Genomic DNA, 25,946 nt, shown 5'->3' with positions numbered 1-25,946 from the left:
AACAATTTTACAATTTTATATTATTAGTATAAGTCAACTTAAGTACACTGTAGGTGGATAAAATATTTAATATTTATCATTCTTTTGTGATTACATTATTTGACATTTTCAACAAAAATACTAAATGTACATTTTAACAAACCTGATGCAACTTTTAAAACTAGTTTTAACATATTTTTGAATTGATCATCTTGCCAACACTTATTTATCACTGACCCATATATAATATATATGATGTTATATGGAAGAATTAAGCCCTATAATATATACTGCTTATAATAACCTAAATACTAGTGGTTCTGCAGTAATAGAAAGTGTGTATGACATACATTGAATTCCTACATTGTCCACTGGTTACTATTCAACCATTCATTTCCGTGCAACAAGAAAATCAACTTAAAAGAGTCTTGAGACTTGCCTGAGGTAGGAAATCCATCACAGTGACATTTTGCTCCACCAACACTTAAGCAGTTAGTTACAACCTGTAGTACTGGCTCAAGGTCAGAAGCAGCCTCTGATAGATGGGACTGTTATTCTCAAAATCACTTCATAAAGTTCAATCAAAAGCTTCTTTTTTCAGTTAGGAGATGTAATAATCAGACTCTAACTGAAGATGTTGTCTTGGCCACCGAGGCGCCATGCTTCACAATATTGTATCTAGTTTGAAAAATAGATTAAAGATACTCAGACTTACAGTCACTGAGCAAAACCATACTGCTGCTTATGTTGGTGTAAAGGTTTAATTAAATAATAACATTAACATGATTATGTTTTGTAAGCTGCTGTCACATTGTGCTGCTTTTTTTAAACCACTTTTAAGACCATAGCCCATTTTAAAAGGACATGTTAAGTTACCTCTGATACAAACACTGACTTGTTTTTGTTTAAAGACTGTGTAAAGTGAATTCAGACATTTTCTTCTAAACACATTAAATAGGTCATAAATGTATTTCTAAAAAATGTGTAAAAAGCATTTCAATCATTTAGATTTGAATTGTGGAGCTAGGCTTCACAAACTGTGTTTCAAGATTTCTGTGTTCAGGACTTAGTGGTCGGACCATGGATCTCGAGGACATTGGTCAATCAACCTGTCAATCATGACATAACCACGCCCTAATGCACACCCTGCTTTATCATCAAATATAAAATCAAGGAGGCCAAAATTTCACAAATGAACATCATACTGCATTGAAGAAGGCTTTAAACTAGCGATTGAGACCATAAACACATTTTGAAGAAATCAAGTGAGAAGTTGGTGAATTCTCCATTGACTTGTATAGAGACGGAAGTCCTTTTGACACCAAAACGGTCGCTCCCTGGTGGCCTTTTGATGGCATGGAATGCAGCTCTAAGTTACTTCCGTGTTGGCCTCATTTCAGAGGACCGGAACTCCCCGCCTGGGTCGGACGCAGCGGTGATTAGCATAAACCTGCCCCTAGAGGTATAAATACATTCAGCACACACTACTACTACTACAGTCTACGGTTAGCCAGTTAGCTGAGTTAGCCACCGAGCTAGCAGCCGAAAGCTGAGTTAGCAGCAGAAAGCTCTCAGACGTAGCGTCCATATTTCGGGTAGAGGTGGTGACTATGATTGACAGGTGACAGTCCCACAGTGTTTGGTAGCAGAGAAAGAGGCTGAGTTTTACACAACTTTGAAGCCTAATTTCATATATTTGGTGATTTTTTGAATCATTCAAATTTGGCAGGGTGGTTAACAACACACTTTTCTGTGGTATGTCAAACTCAGAACACATATTTATTCTTACTTTACACAGACTTTAATATGTCATTGAGAATATTGATACATGAGTGTGCTTCACGATGCTGAACCCACCTGAAAAGCCAGTTCCATCAACACGATGCCTCCTGGCAGCGCCCTCTGCAGGTGATACGCTGTGGTGCCAGATGCTGTAGTCTGCAAAGTTCATTTAGAAAAACAATCCTACGATTACAGTTGGTCTGGAATACCGCAAATGTGTGAAGGCAGCTGCTTCTGAACAGAGGATGTTGACATTTTATACTGCTCTTTCATTTCTTTCAAGAGAAAATAAACCCTGTGCCATTTTTTACGAGTGGTAAAATTGTTATCCGTGTACCACGAAGAACAAAGAAGCTCTAATCCGAGCCTCCACTTTCTGATGTTAGCAGCAATGAAAAGGTTACCACTGCCTGACAACAAAAATACACTGTGTTTCTTGACTGGCCTGCAAGGCACCGAGCACTGAGTCTTACTTCACTAATAAAACACTGCACACATTTTAGTCAGAATCATAAATTCTGTTTACTGCGAAAAAATATAAAATTGCAGAGTGAACAGCAACATGTCAGTTTCCAGTTCATGAGTCAAAACAAGTAGATATGTTTCAATGTTACAGTGTTTTTAGTGGCAAAGTTCCTCTTTTTGTTACTATACTTCCACCACATCTCAACAGGAAACACTAAGAGGGAATTTGATGCTAAAAACATTAACTTTAGAAGATATCCTCTCTCCCTATATATTAAATAAGATGGATCGCCAGACCTCACCTTTGTGTAACAAGTGCAAAAGGGAGGTTGGAACATACTATCACTACTTTTGGCAGTGTAAATTAATTAAAAGATTTTGGGGTATGATCTCGCAGGAGCTGAGAGGTATTTTCCAGGTGCAGGTCAAAAGGGACCCGCGTTTCTTTATTCTAGGCTTGCCCTCCAAAGATGTAGCCCTAACACCTAATCAGTACAAACTTTGTGACAAATTACTATTGTTGGCTAGAAAGTGCATCTTGATTAACTGGATTAAAGACCAACCGCCTACTGTCACTCTATGGTACAGAGAAATATTCAGGGTTCTTCCTCACAAAAGACTTAGTGCTGTTCTGAAAGGTAATGAGAGGTCTTTTACCCAAATATGGTCCCCTTTATTTAATTATTTGCCTGGGAGTCTGACTAATTTATTACTGAAAGGTCAACAGCCATTACGTTGGCCACGGCCAACTTGAACACTTTGGATTTATATTATGTATTATTTATATTATGTATATTATGTTTATTGAAAAATCAATAAATTCTGTTAAAAAAAAAAAAAAAGAAGATATCCTCTAATATAAGATATACTCCAGTGACTCAAATCTCACATGAGCTTTAGATCAACTTTTAAATGCATTTTTGAGGATTGTGGATTTTGGCCCTCATCACTTCAACTGAAAGCACATTAACCCTCACATACTATTCATACTCTGACCCGTCGCAGGACATCTGTATAATCAGACCACAAATCATTCATAAAGACTTCATCAGTCACACATAAACATAATTAATCCTTAATGAAGCTTTCAGAGAACAGAAGGAGTTTATTTTTTACTTTCTCTGAGAAAAAACTATATAATGATCCAATGTTACGTAACATTTTTGAATGATTTGTGAATACATATGGCTCGAACACTACAAAAATGTTTTTAAAAAGTTTGTATTTAGCTACATGGTTAACAATGTTATGACTAATTTCAGCTTGTAGAAAATATTTTCAGAATAAAACATTTCGGGGAACAAAGACAGTTTTTAATGAACAGTTAAGACATGTGAGTAGTTTAAACCAGACATTCTACATTTAAACATTTGTTTGTGAGGAAAACTTGTGCATCTTCCGAAATGACCACTGACCTTAGGGCTGTCCTCGCTCTTCTGCTTCACATAAGAAAAAGACATTCTCCCTTCAGATGACATGGAGCTCAGCATGGCAGCACGAGCTCGGGCAGTGCTGTAAGAGATGAGGGGTGGGGGGGGGGGAACAGTCAAGGTCTGAGCTCAAGGGCTGCTGGACCACCGACACCGTGCAGCAAACCCACAAGTGAGTCATACATTGTGAGTCTAGAAAGTGACAGGCAGGCAGACGGGTATCTGCCCTGCTACATCTGCTCTGGATACATCAGCCATGAGGCAGCAGGACTCAGAGGTCAGAGGTCAGGAATGCATTAAAACACATATGATGAGTAATGGATGAAAGCTGCTCACAGAGGAGGGAGAGAAGAGACTAAGACACTGGAATATATGCAGAAATAAAGATGCACGTTTAAAATTTGAATGGACAAGTAGCCTTTAGATTTAAATATACATAAAGTTGAATGAAAACAGAGTAATACTTCATATAAAAAGGAGGGAAAATGTAGAATTTGATGTGCAAGGCAGGTCCTGAGTTAGTATACTGCCATTTATGATGATATGATGATAATATGACAACATAGAAAGAAAACAACTGTCAAAAAGAAGCAGTGATCAGAACTTTTCTAGCAGATACAGACCTGCGAGCCGGGGACTGAGGCCGGACCTGGACCAGAATGAAGCCCATGCTCTGCAGGTACTGCACATACTGCTGGAGGAAAGTGCTAGAAATCTCCAGCAGCCAGGGTTCCTCCTTCAGCCGGCTGGGCAGCATGTCAGCAGAGTCTGTGCTGTAGCTCCGGTCCCGACCCGATGCTGTGGAGTCGCTGGAGCGATGCCGTTTCTGCAGCAAACAAATCAATTTCATAAACATTTATACAACGGTTTCAGTTTGGAAATGTGTGACTGCCCCGAGCAATGGAGACCTTATATCTTAACAGGTGGACTGGTGCTGAGATAGCAGTGCAGCAGACACTGTCATGAGCCTAAAGGCAAAAAGGTTACTCTGCTGCCGAAATGACACAGTACCAGATCAACAGCAGAAAATTGATGGCTGGGAACATTCAAAAGACTTTCATTTTTCAAGTGTGTCTTAAAACAACAGTCAGCTACCCATATGAACAGTAGAAGAGCTTTTAGATGTGAAGCTTATATGAGGCTTTAGCAAGGTTTAACTTCATGTTAGTCAAAGATGTCACTTAAAGGAAAAGTTCACAATTCTTTAAATCTGTCTTGAACCAGCAGTCAGGTGTTCATATGAACAGTAAAGAAGCATCTTTTAATAGTCAGTATGAACAGGAGGAATGGGACTAAATCCACAGTGTGTCCACACACTCATTTAAAGTGGATGACCAGCTTCTATTGAGCTTCATCAGTGTGAGTTATTCATATCAAGTGATATCTGACACATTTACAGTCTTTTTAGCATCAGATTCCCTCTTAGTGTTTCCTGTTGAGCTGTGGTGGAAGTATAGTAACAAAAAGACTTTGGAACAAAAAACTCTGTAATGTTGAAACATAGAAGATGAAGATTTGACTCATTTGGACGCTGAAGCTTCATATTAGCTTCACATCTACTTTTAAATCCATATTTACAGAGAAGGAGGACTGTGGATTTAGTCCTCCATCACTTCCATTACAGGAATGATGACAGCAAGAAAACTCTATCACAGTCTTCATTTGGGCTTCTGACTGCTGTTTTAAAGACATATTTGAAAATGTGTGAACCTGTCCTTAAAGACTACATGAGGATATGACTGTCACGTAAGAGCCAGAATCACAAAGTGGGGTTTAAACATATGAGAGGTTAATCTCAATTAAAAGTGCAACTATCTCAAATTGCATTATTGTTTGTATTTGACTGACAGTTTATACATATAGTGTAGCAAGTATGTTAGTGTATATTATTGTGATCTAAACAAGTTCATCCTTCATCCTCTTGTTACTTGAGACAGCAGGTGTTACCTTCACTGGAGGCTGGACTATCAGCTCCTCTTGGATCTGCTTGCGGAAGACGGGGTCAAATAGGAGCGGGGTGGCACAGTAGTGGACCAGCCTGGACGAATGCTTCAGGGTCTCCAAATCTGCCAGCTGATGTTGAAGGTGAGAGGACAGTGAAACACGAGTGTATAACAGCTATGTCTTCAAACATAAAGTCTGCAGGGCTTCATATCGTGGCTGTTCCAGTCAGCTCACATCTGATAGATAATTAAGTGGAAGGCCTTGTGCTTGGAAATCAGTCTGTAACCAAATGCCAGTGGAAATGGCTGCGAGCCGTGCTGGACCCGGGTCAGACTGCGTACCCCCTTCTTCTTAGATGTGTTTGAGTCAGAGTTCTACGTGGGTGTCTGTTGAAATACCAAATTACTAAATGTAATGCCACCGTGTAACCCTCTCTGGAGATGTGGCCATGGCAGACACAAACCTTTTTAATTAGCCTGGATATTCCCCACTCTGAAAGCAGGCAATGCTAAATGATTTCCCTGAGGAGTGAACTGTAATTGTAGCTTCTCAAAGCCGTAACGCGGTGAGAGGCGCCACTCCCACAGGTTTTGTCAAGTCCTATTAGCTATATTTGATGTTAAGCTACGTTCACAGTGCAGGAATTTAAAGCTCACTTCTCACAGAATGGTCAGATCTAATTTGGTGTTAAATTATTCACATTATGTTTTTTTAATGTGTTCAATGTCCGGAAACATATTGTCATCTCTTTGAATCAAACCATGAGCTAAAGTACAATGCAGTGCCATGTTTCATTACGTTTGGTGCTCATGCATGATCACACTATTGTAATGGAAGTTGAAATTATTCATCATATATGTTTCTATCGTGTACTGCGAGTAATTTGTAAGTTTGCAATGAATTATAAGAACCATACTACTTTTGGGGGAATATAACCATGTGCATGGGCCAATTACGTGTGTTCATATGGTTTAGTCAAATTTGAAGTGTTAAAATTAAAAAATAAAGCTTTCTTGTGTGTGGACTCAGTATGAACTGTCTGTTTTTAATCCATTTAGAGAGAATATATTAGAGGATCATAGAAAAAATGTCTAAGTGGTGTAACCATAATAACTTCCAAATAATTCTACATGTTTAAAAACAGTAAATAGTCAATAAAACACCATATCAACTAGTTTGGCATGATCTTACATTATAACTTTTATATTAAATAAAGCTAATGGAATACAATCGTTCTAAATATTACATTTCATCTGGAGAATCATGGAGATCAGAAAACATTTACAGTTTTTTTAACACAAAGTAATTATTAGTATATGTCTACTTAAATATACTGTAAGTGGATACAATATTGAATATCTATCATTCTTTTGTGGTTACACCATTTGACATTTTCAGGAGCATTCAGTCTTACTTTTGGTAAAAAATGGTGCAAATGTCATTTCAAATTATATAAAACCATTTGAACAAAACCTGATGCTGCTTTTAAAACTAGTTTAACTGATTTTTGAATTGATCATCTTGCCAACCCTTATTTGTCACTGACTTATATTATAAGGAAATTGTATTATTATGTATTGTGTCATTGTATTATTAAAGTGCATTATATATCTACTGTATGTTTTGTGTTTGTCTTTATATTTGGGATGTATTGAATGACTATTGCAAAACGGGCAAGCAAATACTTCAGTCTACACCTTTTCAGTCAGAAACTGCTTTATTTATTTATTTATTTATTTTTACCTTATTTAGAATGATCTCCTCACTCAGGTGGGGAGTTCCGGTCCTCTGAAATGAGGCCAACACGGAAGTAACTTAGAACTGCATTCTATCAAAAGGCCACCAGGGGGCGACCGTCTCTATACAAGTCAATGGAGAATTCACCAACTTCTCACTTGATTTCTAACCTCAGTAAACGTTTTCAAAATGTGTTTATGGTCTCAATCGCTAGTTTAAAGCCTTCTTCAATGCAGTATGATGTTCATTTGGGACATTTTGGCCTCCCTGATTTTATATTTGATGATAAAGCAGGGTATGCATTGGGGCGTGGCTACGTCCTGATTGACAGGTGGATTGCCCAACGTCCTCGAGATCGAGCCCTCGCAACCATAGCAACCTCCCCGCTCCACCCATGGCCCCGCCTCATGCCCATATAAGTAGAATCCATGTTTTTATTTTTCCCAGCATGCACCTGAAATTTTCAAAATGGCGCTGCTTAGATTCGAAACTATTGGCTTCCAAGCAGCAGTCCACAAACCAATGGGTGATGTCACGGATGTTACGTCCATTTCTTTTATACAGTCTATGTCCTCACTCAACCCTGACAAACAGTGTTTTTAAAGCACACACAGAATCTTATATTACCTTTACAGAAGAGAGCAGCATGATAACATGGCATTGTGGCTCATTCATCCAGGGGTTTGTTTGAACTCTGTCCTTCTTCTGCAATATCTTTTCTATTTTTGTTTGGAACAGTTCAGTTACAGTACTTTATATTTTTCTTGCAATGAAGCAGCATTCTAAATGACTTTAAATAAATCCTCCCTGTCACTCTGCTCGACAGCTCCAGAACACATCTCCATCTCCTCAAGCACAGTCATAAAAACTGACATTAAAGTTGTATGAAATCTAATGCGTTTGCCTTGCATTAAATTGGTCAAATTAGAATAGGTATGTCAGACTTAATGTGATCTACACTGTCAGAGTCAAATATGAGAAGTCAGATTTGGTGCACATCTACACAAACGGATATTTTTAGGATGTGGGAGCATGTGGCACTCAGAGCTGATGACAGATGTACTTACTGAGATGGGCATGTTGGACTGTGCAGACCTCTGCTGCCACGTCACAAACAAGTTCTCTATCTTCATCTGTTTCTCCAGTTCTGTCAGCACACAAACACAAAGACCTTCATCCTACTGTCCAGAGGGGGAAAATAACTGATATCATTGTTTTTTACTATTAATAGCAGTAGCGGCATTAACCTCTCCGCTCAGCTGCTTTGATCTCCAAGAGCTGGCCTCCATGCCGGGCCACCACATCCCCCTCCATCAGGGGTCGGATGGTGCAGACGTCCCTCAGAGCCTCGTCAAAAGGCAGCAGTTCAGAGGGGAAGTGGAGTGGAGCCAGGCTTCGGACGGAGCTGCCCAGCCTCCCCTGCTCTTTACTGGGCAGAGGAGGGACTGCGCTACGAAGCAGAGCGTCAGGCTCCATGGAGGGGCTGAGGAACGGGTTGGGGTCCTGGAAAAAAGAAAAAGAAAAACAAATGAGACTTTCTATGGAAATTATCAGGAATATATCAGAAATGTTCCGCCCCTTCACGTTATGGTTTTCTTAATAATAAAAGGAAACGGGTGTTTTATTTTGTGAAAATGACCTAAAGTGCGTTACTCGCTACGGCTAACTTGAGTTGTTCCGAATTCACACGAACGAAACTTTAAACAGGTGTTATTTGGACAAATTAGCGTCACATTGTGGATCTAAAGGGCTACTTTACTTTCTTCCTAAAAAGGTTAGAAATGTGGATAAAGTGGTATATTTACAGAGTTAGAGCTAAAATGAAATCAGCTTCAGCCTGATGATTTCAGCTCGGGTAGGAATGAAATGCATTGTGGGTTATCATGTAGTTTACTACAGTGTAAACGGTCTGCTTACTATCTGGTCGTTTAGTGTGTAGTGTGTAAGATGGAAGTATGTAGTATAGAAGTATGTAGTATGTAGTATGCAGTATGCGATTTCAAACCAAGCCAGTGAAAGACAAGACAGAAAAGCCTTGAGCTTTTGGAGCATCACAATCACTTCCTGACACTGTGGTTTGATATTAATGACCTGGCTTCCTCCATCCCACTGAACATTTCAGGGATGACCTCAAATGCAACATGGGGTGGTTGAAGCATTCATCTCTGCACGCTCAGCTTTAACACATACAGTAAAGTCAGCAGTGACCACAGGGGCCAAAGATGGACCCCTGGGGTAGAGAAAAGAGGCTTAGATTTATTTAATCACATGGTCCGGTAGTATATACGATGCATTCACTGAACCGTACATTTTTAAAGATAATAAAAGAAAACAAAGTGTTGATAATTATATGACATTCCCAGAGGTCTTGTTCGTGTGCCCCGGTTGCTGTTGAGAGGAACTTTTGGGCAGAGTTTGTTCAGTGGAGCAGCTCAGGGCCCAGATGCCCCAGTGTGGCAGGGCTGGCAGCACCATGCCCACAAGGCTGGAGGGTCAAACTGTGCACTGGTGCTCCCTCTGCTTCTCATCAGGACCATGACAGATGAAGCTCTGTTCAGGCAAATTTTCTGCTGCTCTGATTCTGCCTTCTGTCCGCACTCATTAGTAATGGGGTGATGAAGAGAGCGGGGGGGGGGGGGGGGGTGAGTGGCATCGGAGGCAAAGGAAAAGTTTGGTTCTTTCTATTCTTTTAGCTTGTTTTGCAGTTGGCTGAGGGGGGGTTGGGGTGGGGGGACTAAAAGGGCATTTGCTATCGTTCTCTGTAAAAGGCTGCTCTAACTAATCCTCACTTCAGCCACTTACATGCAGCACCTTGTAACATTTCTCTGTATTCTGCGTTAAAAAACTCAAAATTGTCTTCATTATGGTTTGATTGATTGAGCACAAATTCATTTAGACATCTTTAACATCTAAACACAATATTACAATAAGGATGATTAGATTCATTGTGACTCAGGACAGAGTAAAATGGTATAGTTGGTGTATAATGACCTACCTGGAGTCCTCAGCATGCTTCAAACAGACGTCATACAAAGTGCTGTCTGACTACGTCTGAAGGCAAAAGTGTTTCTACTTGTCCCAAATGACCACACTCAAAGGCGGGGTGTAAAGCCTGCTGTCACAGCCCACCAGCCCCCCCTCCCGAACCCCTGATCTCTCTTCAAAGCTCTTTTCAGACATGGAATATTTTATAACACAACACTGCTGGCTTCATAAAGCTGCTAAAAGGATTTTTTTCTGTCATTCAGGAATAGATGGGTTTTATATAAATGTTACTTACAGCTTCATTCAAACATGACAGAACATTTAATACATGTGTTATTTAGAAAGGGTTCAGAGAATACCTTAAGTGACAAGTGACAAAATGCAATCTGAGATAAGAATAGGACAAGGTAAGACTTAGGTAGCTTCCCCTAACAATGTAATATCCCCACCACGTGAAGCATTCATTGTGAAAAATGAATTTCAGGCCCTGATGTTCTTCTGTTATGTATGTTGAGCATGGTGAAAACTGTGTTTGATGTATTGATTGTGTTTTAATCCATTCATTACGGTTTTATTGTTTTTAAATGACCCTGCTACTGTAAAGCATCTTTGAGTATTATTAAAAGTGCTGCACCACTTTGTAGTTCAGAGCCTGTTCTCCTAACACATCTTATAACTAATTATTGCATTTAATGCCACCTACAGTAAGTCCGTTTTTCTGTTATTGCACAAATGTACAGTACATTCAATTAAACAGTGTAAAAAGCGATGTCTATCTGCACAGCTCTATCTCCACATACACTTCTGGTAGAATATAACTGCTTCTGATGCAACAGCATTGTGACAGTGTAAAAAACGCATTATAGATGACATATATAAATTGATGTGTTATTTAAAATGATGTATTATCTAGGGGAAAGCAGCAGTGTGTCTCTGCCAGATGCTTTTAATGGATTTTTTAGAAACATTGGGAACCTATTACTTCCATGAGATAAGGAAAACCTGCAGTGTGGTGGCCTTATACTTGGTATGGGTGTTAATAGTGATGGGGGAAAAAATGATTGTACTTCAACAGCAGCTCAGCCTGTTCTATGACTGTACACGGCAACCTTTTCATCATAAATCAAACTCTCTCCATCCTAAGCAACAATACACCCTTTAAAAAAAAAGTTGGAGAAATTTCCTTATTGTAAATTCTTACACATATGTAAATGCTGCAATGCTCTCTTCCACTACGTCAGGTTTTCTAGTGTTTGACCAGTGGCTGTGGAAATGAAAATCACTGAACTAGAAGTTGGATGTTTTTCTGCACTACTGTTCTCTTACTCACAGAGGTTGATCTGACAGCTGACTCATGATGTGAGGGGTAGATGAGTGGATGAGTAGGAGTGTGAAGGAAGATGGGATGTTAAATATGCTTAGCAAACACTTTGGAATTGGCAGCACACTTAAAAAAACAACAGAATGTGAAAATGTCCTATGTGCAACCTCTCTGTGCCAGAGCTGCTCATAAATAATCCAGCAGGATAAATGGAAAGTGACAGAAGCTAGATTGCACTGAGGTAGTTAAGTGTTTGCTTTTTGAAAAACATGGTGATGTGACAGGGTTGTATTTCCAGGATATGATCATAGCAACATAAGAGGGCAGGAAATATAGAGTAATAATCAAGAAAAATGAAAATGCTTAGTCACATGGCCGAGACATCTTTGTACCACTGAGACCGTCACCTGCTTATTGATCTACAGCTTCATAGTTAATACAGCAGGCCCAGCACTTCTGCTCATGTTTAAAACACTAAACAAGCCTGAAAAAAGCTACAGCTCTGATGGAGCTATGGGTGACAGGTGTGTGTGTGTGTATGTGTGTGTGTGTGTGTGTGTGTGTGTGTGTGTGTGTGTGTGTGTGAGTGACAGCCTCTGCCTGACAGCATTTCTACTGAATGTCAATTGGACCACTTTTCTCACCTGGAATTGATTCAATCTTAATCCAGTTTTAGATGGATGAGGAAATGCAGTCTGTGCAGTGCTGCGTTTCCAAAAAGGTTGTTTACCACACACACACACACACACACACACACACACACACACACACACACACACACACACACACACACACACACACACACACACACACACACACACACACACACACACACACACACACACACACACACACAAACCTGTGCTTACACATGATTGGTACGTTTTTAAAGTATAATATACTTTAATATAATAAAATGGATTAGATGACTATGTGTGAAGTGAAAGGTGTCAGTCATAGTGAAGACTCTCAACAGAGAACGTTTTGGTTCAGTGTTAGTGCTTCCTGGTTTCCAGCAGCAGGAGGCAGAAAAAGCTCTGATGAATCCACTGTTTATCAGACCTGCTCAGCACTAAACAGCAGACACACATAGTTAGCGACTAGCTGCTAACCGCTAAAGAGCCACATCATTTTCTCAGGAGTTGGTGGAGATCAGGGTTATTATATTACATTTTATTTCATTTTTCATTGTTTAGTGTGTTTTTCATTATTTCAGTTTAGTTTGAGTTAGTTTAACAAGTGATTAAGTCGTTGTATTTGTATTTTTGTATTGAAGAATAGACTAGTTTTAGTCTAGTTTTTATTTAGTTTTAGTTTTTCAGATATTCAGTTCTAGAAAATTGTAAATTGCACATCAAGTGTCTTCTTCTTGTGCATTATGTGGTAGCTGCCATCTGCTATGCTGCCACCTACTGGAGCCAGCCTGTTATCTCAACAAGTCAAACTGAACAGGACACAGTGAAAATAGAGGGAGAACACCAAACAGTGACAAATACAAAGCTGATTTTATCTGTAATTCAGTTTAGCTTTAGTTAGTTTTTTTCCCCTACTATTTTCGTTTTAGTCTTAGTTTTTGTTAACTATAATAACCCTGGTGGAGACCAAAACAGAGCCTAAAGGAGAGTGAATATATTTGATTACATGAATCAGTTTTACACAACATGATGCTAAATTAATGCTAATGCTACACTATGTCTGCTGAAAGTTTACATGGCAACTATTTACCAACACATAATAATACATATATTAGTTGCAGTTGTTGAATTCTAATAAATCAAACATTAATTACAATCTTCAAGGATATAACTTCTAATATTCAGGTCTGTTATTATCTTAGATATGAAACATATTTCAGTGTTTTTCAGGAAGACTGATGAAATAAAGTGTTTGTAATGAGTTAGTGGTAGAACAGAGGCCTGCATACATGTGGCTTTGGGATTTGGGCTGTCTATGATATACTGTATGCAATGAAGTATGGTTACTGTAGTGTATAGTGTGCACCCACATGGTGATCGGGTAAACATCATGCTCTGAGCTAACTGTAGCTAGAAAAGCTGAGTCATGCTACAAGTAGAAACAACACATGAGCAGGTGGATGTTTGTAGCTGCAGTGAGTGTTGGGTCGAAACAACACATCACATACACATCATGTGAAGCATATGTCACACAGGCTGGTGGGGGGGGGGGGATACAGGTAATGTCATTATTTATGTGGGAAGTCACACCGATTCCCCCCCAGGACACAACAGCTGCACCAAACCTACCCCAGGACCCGCTATACCTCCTGGAAATCCAGATGTTGTCCTGACCTGCTGATTCCACCTGAACTAGCAGCCCCATCCTCCGCCAGATGTAGTCATAGTGAACACAGCTGCAGCTTTTAGTGACGGTAAGAATGTGTAAAAGCAGCTTATACATTCCGAGGGAGAAAATGAAGGTGACACTGCTTTTAGTTTGCCATTAAAGAGTTTCTCAGGTATTAACTTCTCTCCCCATAAAAATCGGGTAAATGTCTACACTAGAATTAGAAGTTTGAAAACTGCAAAGCTTGACTCTTTATCAGGATGTCTTCCAAAACACATAAAACTCTCCTGCTTTAGTGTTAATTACCTGGTGGTGGAGAAAAGGGCAAAATGAGATGTTGCAGCGCCTGCTTATGTTAAACAGCTGTGACCTTTACAGTTACACAGGACGAATATGCTTCTGTAAATGGATTCTACCAACACTTTATATACACTGTGATTCTAATGAGACTCTCTTCCCGCTTACTTATCACTGCTCCCTTAATGAATGCTGCTTTTGTTAATAGAAAAACAACATCCATTCATTTTATTCAGCAGTCAACCAATGAAGAAGTGTGGCAAGTGAAAGAGTGCATCGTGTGAGAGTATATGTTTCTAACATTCTCACATTTTGATGAGGCATCTTGATTTCATTAAAACTTTTAATTGGATTGAAATTAAATTAAATTAAACTGTATAAATAAATAAATGCTCCTCTTTTATTCCACTAACCTCAATGCTGCAGAGTTTCTTTTCCACTTAAATTATAGAGTCTTGAGTTGTTGTGATTAGAAAGATACAAACCATTCAGCCTTCACTAAGCCCCCTTTGTCAAGCACATGGTGATGGGCTGATCAGAATAAAGCAATACAATGACTTCAGTTTTAATCCTGGTATCATATTTAAACTCTCTCACTCGGTTTATGATTTATACAACAGGACTGGACCACTCAGACATTTCCATAGGTAAAAGAAAGTATTAGATTTGTACATGCTCTGTCTGTATAAGTGTTTCTCATATGAGGTTGAATGTGTCTTTGATTTAAGACAGAAGAAAACAAAAGTAGGCTTCTCATTTCTAGCTGGTGACTGTCAGCTGATTTGATTTGAACCACTTTATTTTATAGTGACTTTATTTTATTATATTTTATTAATCTTTTATTTGATTTGTGTATTCTTAATGTTTACCTCAGGTGTTTCCTCACTACTGCAGATTATAATAGTGTTTCCTTAGTTCCTGTTATCTTATCATTCAACACCAATATTCCTCTTGTACATAATGTTACTATTTTTTTTTTACTATATTTTCTACTACTATTGTTTTTTATTGCTTGTAATCTTTATTCTTTCTATTGATGCTCTATTTTTTAACATCTAATTGCTGCTGCAGTAATGTAAACTTTCCCTCTGTGGGACTAACATAGGGATATCTTATATTAGCTTGTTTCTATTATGTAAAGCACTTTGTGTTACATTACCATGTATGAAAATTGCTATACAAATAAAGTTTGATTGATTGATTAATTGAGGCTAATTAACACTATCTATGTCTGCGAGCTGGCTGGCTTATTTGAAAGTAAGAACCCTCATAAATATCTAATTATGTTGTTGTATAAATGATAAAAATGATAATGTAATAATATGAACATCTTTAAACATAACCACTGTAATGAATAAAGATCAGAACAGAGCTGCAATACAAACTCAAAGTTAACCACATCAAACAGACAAACACTTTTAAAGGCTTTCCATGCTGGCTGACTTGCTGGTGATGCTCCCACATTAGGGGGTTGTGTCAGTGGTATTACCTGCTTGGAGTCCATTTCGTGGATGGGTGCATCAGAGAAGCAGTGGTGATGGAAGAGGCCCATCTTCTGGCTGAGCAGGCAGTGGACGACGTGAGCCCTCGCATTCTGCCACTTAACAAGGCGGACCAGCTCGCGGTTCAGAGAGGCACCCAGATCCACGGACCAGTTATAGCTGTACAGATTCACCTGACGCACAGAGAGGGTGACATGACCGTCAAACTAATATCAAGTCAGAAAGGTTCACTGAGCACAAAGTACATATGTACAATCTGTTCTTATGAGCTCAATGACAGTGGTTAAGAGGTGAAATAATGTATTCATTATTAAAGACTGTATAAAGTGAATTCAGACATTTTCTTCTAAACACATTAAATAGGTCATAAATGTATTTCTAAAAAAGGTGTAAAAAGCATTTCAATTATTTAGATTTGAATTGTGGAGCTAGTCTTCACAAACTGTGTTTCAACATTTCTGTGTTCAGGATTTAGTGGGCGGGTCTGAAAATCATAAACCCGCCCCTGCTGCTGTAGAGGTATAAATACATTCAGCACACACTACTACTACTACAGTCTACAGTTAGCTGAATTAGCCGCCGAGTTAGCCAACGAGCTAGTAGCTGAGTTAGCAGCAGAAAGCTCTCAGACGTAGCATCCATGTTTCTGGTAGAGGTGGTGACTTTGATTGACAGGTGACACTTGGTAGGGGGCGGGGTTTCAGCAAACTTGGCGGGCACTCCCACAGCAACAGTTTGGGAGCAGAGAAAGAGGCTGATTTTTACACAACTTTGAAGCCTAATTTCCTATATTTGGCGATTATTTTAATCATTCAAATTTGGCAGGGTGGTTAACAACACACTTTTCTGTGGTATGTCAAACTCAGAACACATATTTATTCTTACTTTACACAGACTTTAAGTACTTTGTAAAGCCTGAGCTATGTGTGTTTAACAAAAGTATGTCATTATTATTTTTGAGCACACATATGATATACTGTAAAGATGATGTGCTACTTATATATAACAGTATCATGCATGTAGATAGTTTTGCTTTCATTTGTCACAATATGTGAGATTTCTACTTCATCTCCCATACAGCACTGAGGTGGTGAATCTAATCTATTTGTGGAGCTCACAGCTCTGAAAGTGTACATTACACTAACAGTGTTGTATAATTAACTTCTCTATGGCTCGGTTTTCACAACATTAACTCACCTGCTTCATTCTCACAATACAACCTCATTACATTTACATTTATTCATTTATTGGAAGAGACTTTTGGCCAGTTATATACAAATGAGATACAATCCTGCATATTGCCAGATATCTAGACCAGTAAATCAACACTAAATGTAAAAACTGTGCAGTAGCAATGTAAAAATACATTGATAACATAACAGCAACGTCTTCTATATATAACCCACATGGAGGTACGTGTGAGAAAATGGTATAGTATTAAGGCTAAAGCCCTTTAATGCAGCAATAAGGAGAGAAACTGTGCATGTAACAGCAGTGTGGTTCACTGGTCAGAGATATATTCACAGCTGCATACAAACATGAGCTTTTGAATTCCTGTTTCTTAGAACTCTGACTTGTTCTATGTTTGGCCTGAGGGAAAATTCACAATTCCAAGGCTTCCATATGTCAGGTCACCTTTTTGTCCAGGATGCTGATGAAGAGGAACCTCTGGCGGGGAGCCAGCCCTGCCCCGGCCTGGCTGGGACTGACCCAATCACTCTGCTCCAGAGCCTCGAAGCGCTGGAAGCCCTTATGAGCTGAGAAGAAGAGAGGAAAACTGTGTGAAATGGCAAAGTAATGTGAATCAAAGGCAGACAGCAATGCTGTGGCAATTCCTTTAACACAGACTGCTGCTGACAGTCAGGACGTTCTTTTATCTGTTCTTCACCAAACTATACTGTTACAGTCAATGCACAGCGCTACCATAGGCTCAACTTTGAAGATGTAATTAAGTTTGGTTTGTTACTAGGGAACTGCTCAGTGAGTCTTTATAAACCCTCAGGCCACATGCAGCCAATTACTTAATAAGTCTCTGAGGTTTCCAAGCTTTGGCTGATGAAGAGGATAAATATTTACTTTCAGGTGAATGGGAATACTGGTCTGGAAATTCCAACCCAGAAGAAATGTATTCAATACAATCAAGGGAAGAGGAGCAACATGGAGAGTTTTAACTCTTTGTATTCCACAGTCATATGTTAGAGATATTATTCAGACTCATATAGATCAAGTAGTATTCCGAGTTTCAGAAGGTTTAAAGTCTCCTTCAACTGTTAACATTTTTAAACTAATTCATATACTTTAGTTTTTTATTGAATCATTCTAATGTATTTTGTTCTTTGTCTATTAAATAAGCTCATTGGGCTCTATTTTATTGTATGCAGCATAAAGTGACATCATGTACTGAGGATTGACAGAGCAGCAATGATACTCAACTTACTCACCAGTATGCAAGAAACTAAAGTTGTAAATGACTCAAATTGTAAGATGTAGTTCAAATCTGATAAGTGAGAATACACAAACAATTTGGATTGGCAAACTAATTCGTGTTCATAAACTGCAGCTACAAGTTGAGATGTATTGTGTACTGGGTCTAAGATAAGAAACTTTATTAATCCTTCATGGAAGTGTTTGTTTATATGAGTATAAGCAAAATCTGACATATTGATAGCCAGTGTAATGACTTAGGCACACCTTGTGTGTTACTCTAATCTACTGAGCTGATCAGCTTAACCCTCCTGTCGTCCTCCCAGGTCAAACTGACCCCGTCTCTTTTGACTGTTCCTTCTTTCCTTCCTTCCTCCCTCTTTCTTTAATTTTTCCTCTGTCCTTCCTTCCTTCCTTCCTTCCTTCCTTCCTCCCTTCCTTCCTCCCTTCCTTCTCTCCTTACTTCCTTCCTATTTTCTTCCCTGCCTCCCTCCTTACTCCTTTCCTTTCCCTCCCTCCCTTCCTTCCTTCCTTCCTTGACCCGAGGACAACAGGAGGGTTAAAATATTCATATCACTGACTCAATTCACTTATCAGAAGTGGAAGTGTGGTTAACAATTGGTGCTAGATTTGGATGGAAACTTGACCGCTCAAAGCAGGTTAACTGTGCAGTGTACACAGTGCACCATGTTATACAATATTTTTTCTTTTATCCACTTTTAAGATGCAACTTTTGTGAAGAAATACATATATTTCATAGATAAATGTTTTAAAAAAATGTATTTGTGACATTTCCTTAAAAAAAAAAAAAAAAAACCCAAAACCCATGAAAACATCCCGTCAGCACCAATGTGTTAAGCTGAAAGGTGAAACTTACGTGTGAACCTATTTAGCACTGGCGTGTTTTCCTCATCTGAACTGTCTTCTGTAGGCAAACAGAGATGGTACAAACAGCAAGGCAGCATGGAGAGTGAAACACACAGCTCAACACAAACTGATGTAAGCAGACACTTGCAAAAATAACACAGGTATGTTAGACGGCTGCTAGCATGACAGAGAAACACAGAGTCAAAGAGCAGCAGCGAGGAGAGCATACTGAAAGCTTTGAGACAGAACACTCATGCTTGAACCTCTTCTACTATACACATGATGGTTATAACAGGTGTTAGCAACATGCTGTCATACACTAATGTGCTCATCAATACTAGATACCATTAGGGCAATACCACTGTCCAACTGACATCATTCCTATTGTATTACATTTGTGGTACACTGGAATTAGAGGTCCTATATATCATGGTTACAAATACAATTCTAGTAGAGAAGTGGGATTTATCCTATTCATGTATTTATTCACTGTGACTGGCTGGTGGAGAAACACTAAATTGTGGTACGGAAAATAAATATGAGGAAAATGACTTTTTGATAGAAGTCAGTTACATGACCCTGAATGCTTTGTGTTCAGTCACTGAGCTTAAAAATGTGCTGCTATGCCACAAACATCAGGTGCACTTCAAAGATGTAGAACTAACTGGACTCAGTCAATTTAAACAGTTCACTTATGGATTTTGGACAGATTTTAGATACATTCTTCTACAATTATTTTGTGTTTTGTATTAAGTTTTGAACAATGATGTTTCATGTCCCCAGCCAAAAAGGCTCATGGCTCTGTCTCACAAAAAAACACTGTCTTCTTCTAAACAGTGGCAGGTTACTAATTATACCCATTTTCCCTCAGTTTTATGTAGTGCTTCTTTCACAGTGCACTGTTCTCTGCAGCTTAAAGTGACCAGAGCTGCTGATGATGATGCAGATCCAGCAAAGGAAAAAAACAAAAACAAAAAAGCCTAAACTAAACTACGGTAAACTAAACTAAACTAAACTAAACTGAACTAAACTAAACTGTGGAACTACAAATTCTCAGTATAAATTTTTTTAATAGTCCGATTTTTAAAAAATAAAGTCAACTGTTCATGGTTTACTGATGACTAGTATTACTACATATATTTGTCTTTCAACATGCTAATCTGACAAAATGTCTACAATTAAAATGTCCTGCTAGTACAACCCCAATTCCAATGAAGTTGGGACGAAAACAGAATACAATGATGTGCAAATCCTTTTCAACCTATATTCAATTGAATACACTACAAAGACAAGATATTTAATGTTCAAACTGATAAACTGTGTTGTTTTTTTTCAAATATTCACTCATTTTGAATTTGATGCCTGCAACACGTTCCAAAAAAGCTGGGAAAGTTGAGAAATGCTCAAAAAACACTTGTTTGGAACATTCCACAGGTGTACAGGTTAATTGGAAACAGGTGAGTGTCATGATTGGGTATAAAAGGAGCATCCCCGAAAGACTCAGTCATTCACAAGTAAGGATGGGGCGAGGTTCACCACTTTGTGAACAACTGCGTGAGCAAATAACCCAACAGTTTAAGAACAACGTTTCTCAACGTGCAATTGCAAGGAATTTAGGGATTTCATCATCTACGGTCCATAATATTATCAAAAGATTCAGAGAATCTGGAGAAATCTCTGCATGTAAGCGGCAAGGCCGAAAACCAACACTGAATGCCCGTGACCTTCGATCCCTCAGGCGGCACTGCATTAAAAACCGACATCAATGTGTAAAGGATATTACCACATGGGCTCAGGAACACTTCAGAAAACCATTGTCAGTTAACACAGTTCGTCGCTACATCTACAAGTGCAAGTTAAAACTCTACCATGCAAAGCGAAAGCCATATATCAACAACACCCAGAAACGCCGCCGGCTTCTCTGGGCCCGAGCTCATCTGAGATGGACTGATGCAAAGTGGAAAAGTGTGCTGTGGTCTGACGAGTCCAAAATTTCAATTGTTTTTGGAAATTATGGACGTCGTGTCCTTCGGGTCAAAGAGGAAAAGGACCATCTGGATTGTTATCAGCGCAAAGTTCAAAAGCCAGCATCTGTGATGGTATGGGGTTGTGTTAGTGCCAATGGCGTGGGTAACTTGCACATCTGTGAAGGCACCATTAATGCTGAACGGTACATACAGGTTTTGGAGCAACACATGCTGCCATCCAAGCAACATCTTTTTCAGAGACGTCCCTGCTTATTTCAGCAAGACAATGCCAAGCCACATTCTACACGTGTTACAACAGCGTGGCTTCGTAGTAAAAGAGTGCGGGTACTAGACTGGCCTGCCTGCAGTCCAGACCTGTCTCCCATTGAAAATGTGTGGCGCATTATGAAGCGCAAAATAAGACAACGGAGACCCCGGACTGTTGAGCAACTGAAGTTGTACATCAAGCAAGAATGGGAAAGAATTCCACCTACAAAGCTTCAACAATTAGTGTCCTCAGTTCCCAAACGCTTATTGAGTGTTGTTAAAAGGAAAGGTGATGTAACACAGTGGTAAACATGGCCCTGTCCCAGCTTTTTTGGAACGTGTTGCAGGCATCAAATTCAAAATGAGTGAATATTTGCAAAAAAAACAAAGTTTATCAGTTTGAACATTAAATATCTTGTCTTTGAAGTGTATTCAATTGAATATAGGTTGAAAAGGATTTGCAAATCATTGTATTCTGTTTTTATTTATGTTTTACACAACGTCCCAACTTCATTGGAATTGGGGTTGTATATAGTATGTGTATATAGTACTATTCGGAAGTATTCAGGAAATGTATTAATATTATTATAATACTGTATACTGTTATTGTTATACTGTAGGTAAAGTGTTACATTCCAATTAAAAAAAGAGCATATCTTTCTGTAATCTGCAGATGCTTCACTGCTCTGTTTGGCTGGTTCAGTACAGTAAACTGTGTAACTGTGTAAAAGAGACTTTCAGCTGACAGTCTGAAAGCAGGACAAAAACATTGTGTAGGTGGAAGAAACAATCATGTTGAACTAAATAATTGTTCAAATAGATCCCTCAATATTTATGATATATAGAAGTACAACCTAATTTAGTGTTCTAGTTGCCTTTGACTAAATAAAAAGAGGTAGAAGTGACTAGGATATGGATTATTGATCATCGCTGTGGTGTAGCTATCATACAGTTTAGTAAGCAGTGCAGAGCATGAATACTGACACACAGTATTGTAGGTGACTTAGAGACACTGTCCTTAGCAGTTACCTTGTTCTGTGCTACAGTGCCACTGGTGGAAGTTCCGTCCAATGAGAATGAAGCTCCTTGTAGCATCAGGAGGCTGGCTGAGGTTCTGAGCAAGAGGGAACGGAACAAAGACCTTTCCAGATGGGGGGCATCTAAAAAGGTTTAAGAGATGGAGAAAAAAACATTACTGAGGTATAACAGTATAACACAGCTGTGAAACAATACTGTGCACAAACTTTCAAAAGTATTATTTAGAGATCATCCATATTTGAGCAACAGTGGTTTGCTGTTTATGCCCCTTTTAGAAATCTGGACAACTGCTCACAGACATGCACTACCTCCACCAACCAGCATGCAGCAATAATGATGTAATCCCACACTGGCTTCCCACCACTTATGTAAAGTATGTTGGAATGCATGAACAAGCTGAAGGAACTTAACATAACCAGGAATCAAACAGTTTCTCTCTATAATACCTAATGGATGTATTATAAGAGCTGATACAGTGCTGCCACTCAGTCATTAGCTGATTTTTCCCAGGGGCCACTCGTGGTATTGCAGCAAAAAAATCCCCATTTTCCCCATAGACCACCATTGTAAAATAGACACCTGTAAAACTGTTACCAGGACACCTCGAACTCTTTTTGTTATGAATTTTTGACTTTCCTTGAGCCAAGAAAACTGATTTAAAAATCTGCAACATCGTCACAATGTAAAGTCTGTGGGCTGAGTGGGAAGCTTGTGGGCGGAGCCAGCAAGGGAAATTATACTGCATATATTCAGTGGGCTGCGTAGTGTGGAAGCAAACCTGGAGGCTAAAAAACGTTTTTTGGCAAGAAACAGTAGATTTTGCTATTTAGAAAGACAAAATGTAATCAAGTGACAGAAACTCACCTTGTCTTTTCAAATGCTTTCACTGTTGTATCACTGGCCAGAGAACTGACCAAGTTGACAATCTCTGCCAAGATGGAAGGCAGCAGGAAGTGAGAAGCAATCTCAGCTGTGCACTGCTGAATGGAGGAGCAGCCTGTTGATCAGCAGCAGCAGAGAAGCAGAGATACAGAGAATGAAGTTCTTCAACTCAGAATAGAAAATATCATCTTTAGAAAATGCAGAAAATGACTTCCCAACTTAATCTTCTCATCCTAATATATACAGTCATTGAGAAGAATGAAACAAAACTTACCAAGTTTAGCCATGAATGTGATCCACGGCTGGAAGGTAACCTGATAGACGTGGTGCAGAGTGCCTGTATCTCCCTCCTCCAGCTGAGACACCTGCCTCCTGCATAGCCACACATACAACAGAACACATGTTAGCACTATGTGCATGTGATACTAAGACCACAGCTGCAGTGCTTTAAAGGCGAGTTGAGTTTTTGTTCAGGAGGTGTCACAGCTCAGTAGACACTTCTAACCCACAGTTAGTAGTTTGCGCTTACAATACGTTAGCAACTTGTTCTGATGATTTTTTTTAAAAACTCAAATACAGAGATTTACTCCAACTCAGATGAAGCTGCATTTTTCTCCTGCCACAGCACACACACCTGCTCTATAAATGACATGTCCTGCTCTATCATTTGAGGAATTGATCTAAGATTCATATTTTATACTGGTTGGTGTCATGACAACGCCCCATCTGTGCATATACTGTGACACAACACAGAAAGAGCCTCTGACTTTGAACCGAAACCCATATTAACTTTCTAGCTAATGTTAGCTTTCCAGTAGAGTTGTTTCGATTCCAATACCAGTATTGGAAATGCCTCAGATACTGCAGAAAATGCTGGCATCGGTATTGGCGAGTACTGGATTCCAGGCACCGATCTGATGCCACGTAATTTATTAGAAATAGCAATCTATTTACTGGTTAGCTCCATTAGCTCTGACACAGTTCTTCTTCACTGCTCTTAAAACAGTTGCGCCGTGCAGCCATCGGCAATTGCTCTTTTAGAGGGGTGAAGAAGAATTGAATACCTGACGCCTGTAACAAGGAGCTAACGCTAGCGCATCATGTCAGCGGTTTGGCAGTACTTCACAGTGGATTTAGTTAAGTTGCTGTTGCACTACTGTTTTATACTGCTCTATTTAAAAATAAATGGCTTCCATTTGCTGTATTCATTCATGTTTTACAAAGGGTTTAACCTGAGCCAGGCTTTACCACAATGATAATCATATCACAGTCATGCAGGCGTAGTATGATTTTTTTTTTTTTTTTTTAACACACTGGTATCGGTACTGGCTGATAGCCACAGCACAAGTATCGGAATCGGTCTCGGGAGGGAAAAAAATGGTATCAGAACATCTCTACTTTCCAGGTGATATTTTTTTTATAATGGTTAGTCAGGGTATTAACTTCATATATAGAACATAACATACACAAAATAGCACAGTATTGGTGGCTTGTGTTCCAACACAGCTTGCTGAACGAGCTACCAAACAAGTGTCCACCAGGGAAAAACTACTCTGCTAGTATCAGTTAGCAGGTGTGATAGCTTTTTAGCTTAACAGCTGTAGCAAGTTTTTAACATAAAACTGCAATAACTGAATAATTGCTGTGGTCAGTGCAACAAGGTGTGTACTATTTTGATAATATCTCCACACCTCTGGGCCTGCTCCAGCTCCACAGCCATAGCTTTCTCCTGGCTCCACTGTTGCTTCACGCTCTCTGTCTTGTGTCTTCGTCGCGCCGCTCGGCCCTCCTCTCCTTTTTCTTGTACAATGTCATCGGTTGTTTTTGGGCTCCCGAGCTCTGAGGAGTCTGGCTTACTCTGCAAGGATGGAACAGAACATTTATCTTTAATAAATACCCAAACATAAGCTCTGTCTATAGTACAAACAACCAGAAAGACTTGATATGAGGATCTCAGGTGGTGCACCAGCTCACTTTCAACTAATATCAATTTAAAAATGTAAGTGAGGGACGTGCCTCAAAAGTGCTTGTGCTTTTGAAGACTTAAAATGGTAAATGGACTGCACTGATGTAGAGCCTTACTGTATTTAGCAAACTGTATGTGGCAGAGCTACCATGCAAGGTGCTGAATTGAGCATCAGGAGCAACTTAAGGTTCAGCGGGTCTGTTCCAAACTGCATACTTTACTACTACTCTACTAACTCTGACATCATTTGAAGTATGTAGTGTGTTTCAACTGCGTAGTATGCAGAGGTGGAAAGAGTACTGAAATATTTGACTCAAGTAAAAGTACCACTACTTTGATGAAATTTTACTTGAGTACAAGTAAAAGTACTGGTCTAAAAATATACTCAAGTAAAGTAAAAAGTAGCTTGTTAAAAAAATACTTTGAGCAAAAGTTACTTAGTTAACGGGGGTGGGTGGGGGGGCGGCTGTAGGACAAAGTGATGGCTCATAAATCTCTAACTAGATGTTTTAATTAAAGATAAAGGTATACATTTACAAATTCAGCTTCAATGACAAAATATGTCGACACAACATTTAAAACATTTATGGAGATATGTCATTTTAGTGAAGACCATCCCATAAAACATTTTCAAATATCACAACCATTAAATTGAAGATGGCATAATTGTGGATTCTGTAAACCGATTTTAGACTTTTTTTTGGGGATTTTCTAACACCCCTAAATTTGATCTCAGCACCCCTAAAAATAAACGATAAACCCCTCCATAGTCTCTAAATATTGTGTGGG

General features: G+C 39.1%; 1 protein-coding gene across 7 annotated transcripts in view; it reads right to left on the bottom strand.

Annotated features, from left to right (window-relative positions):
• Positions 1 to 25,946, bottom strand: part of LOC128362148 (KICSTOR complex protein SZT2-like) — a 114,182-nt gene that overhangs the window by 25,013 nt on the left and 63,223 nt on the right. For 5 of the 7 annotated variants that reach the window (XM_053322825.1, XM_053322821.1, XM_053322822.1 and 2 more), the window contains exons 48-60: positions 24,883 to 25,049; positions 23,466 to 23,563; positions 23,174 to 23,306; positions 22,301 to 22,431; positions 19,048 to 19,095; positions 17,382 to 17,503; positions 15,734 to 15,919; positions 8,585 to 8,840; positions 8,405 to 8,484; positions 5,604 to 5,729; positions 4,280 to 4,482; positions 3,642 to 3,738; positions 1,837 to 1,917 (exon numbers count right to left, since the gene is read on the bottom strand). In XM_053322825.1, coding sequence (XP_053178800.1) covers positions 1,837 to 1,917; positions 3,642 to 3,738; positions 4,280 to 4,482; positions 5,604 to 5,729; positions 8,405 to 8,484; positions 8,585 to 8,840; positions 15,734 to 15,919; positions 17,382 to 17,503; positions 19,048 to 19,095; positions 22,301 to 22,431; positions 23,174 to 23,306; positions 23,466 to 23,563; positions 24,883 to 25,049 — 1,728 coding nt within the window. The remainder of the gene's footprint in view (positions 1 to 1,836; positions 1,918 to 3,641; positions 3,739 to 4,279; positions 4,483 to 5,603; positions 5,730 to 8,404; positions 8,485 to 8,584; positions 8,841 to 15,733; positions 15,920 to 17,381; positions 17,504 to 19,047; positions 19,096 to 22,300; positions 22,432 to 23,173; positions 23,307 to 23,465; positions 23,564 to 24,882; positions 25,050 to 25,946) is intronic. The other 2 variants (XM_053322820.1, XM_053322824.1) reach the window with 2 other exon arrangements.

Source organism: Scomber japonicus, chromosome 7 (genome assembly GCF_027409825.1).
Source record: "Scomber japonicus isolate fScoJap1 chromosome 7, fScoJap1.pri, whole genome shotgun sequence".
Lineage (NCBI taxonomy): Eukaryota > Metazoa > Chordata > Actinopteri > Scombriformes > Scombridae > Scomber > Scomber japonicus.
The sequence above is the reverse complement of the archived record's forward strand: the minus strand, read 5'-3'. Positions and strand labels throughout refer to the sequence as shown.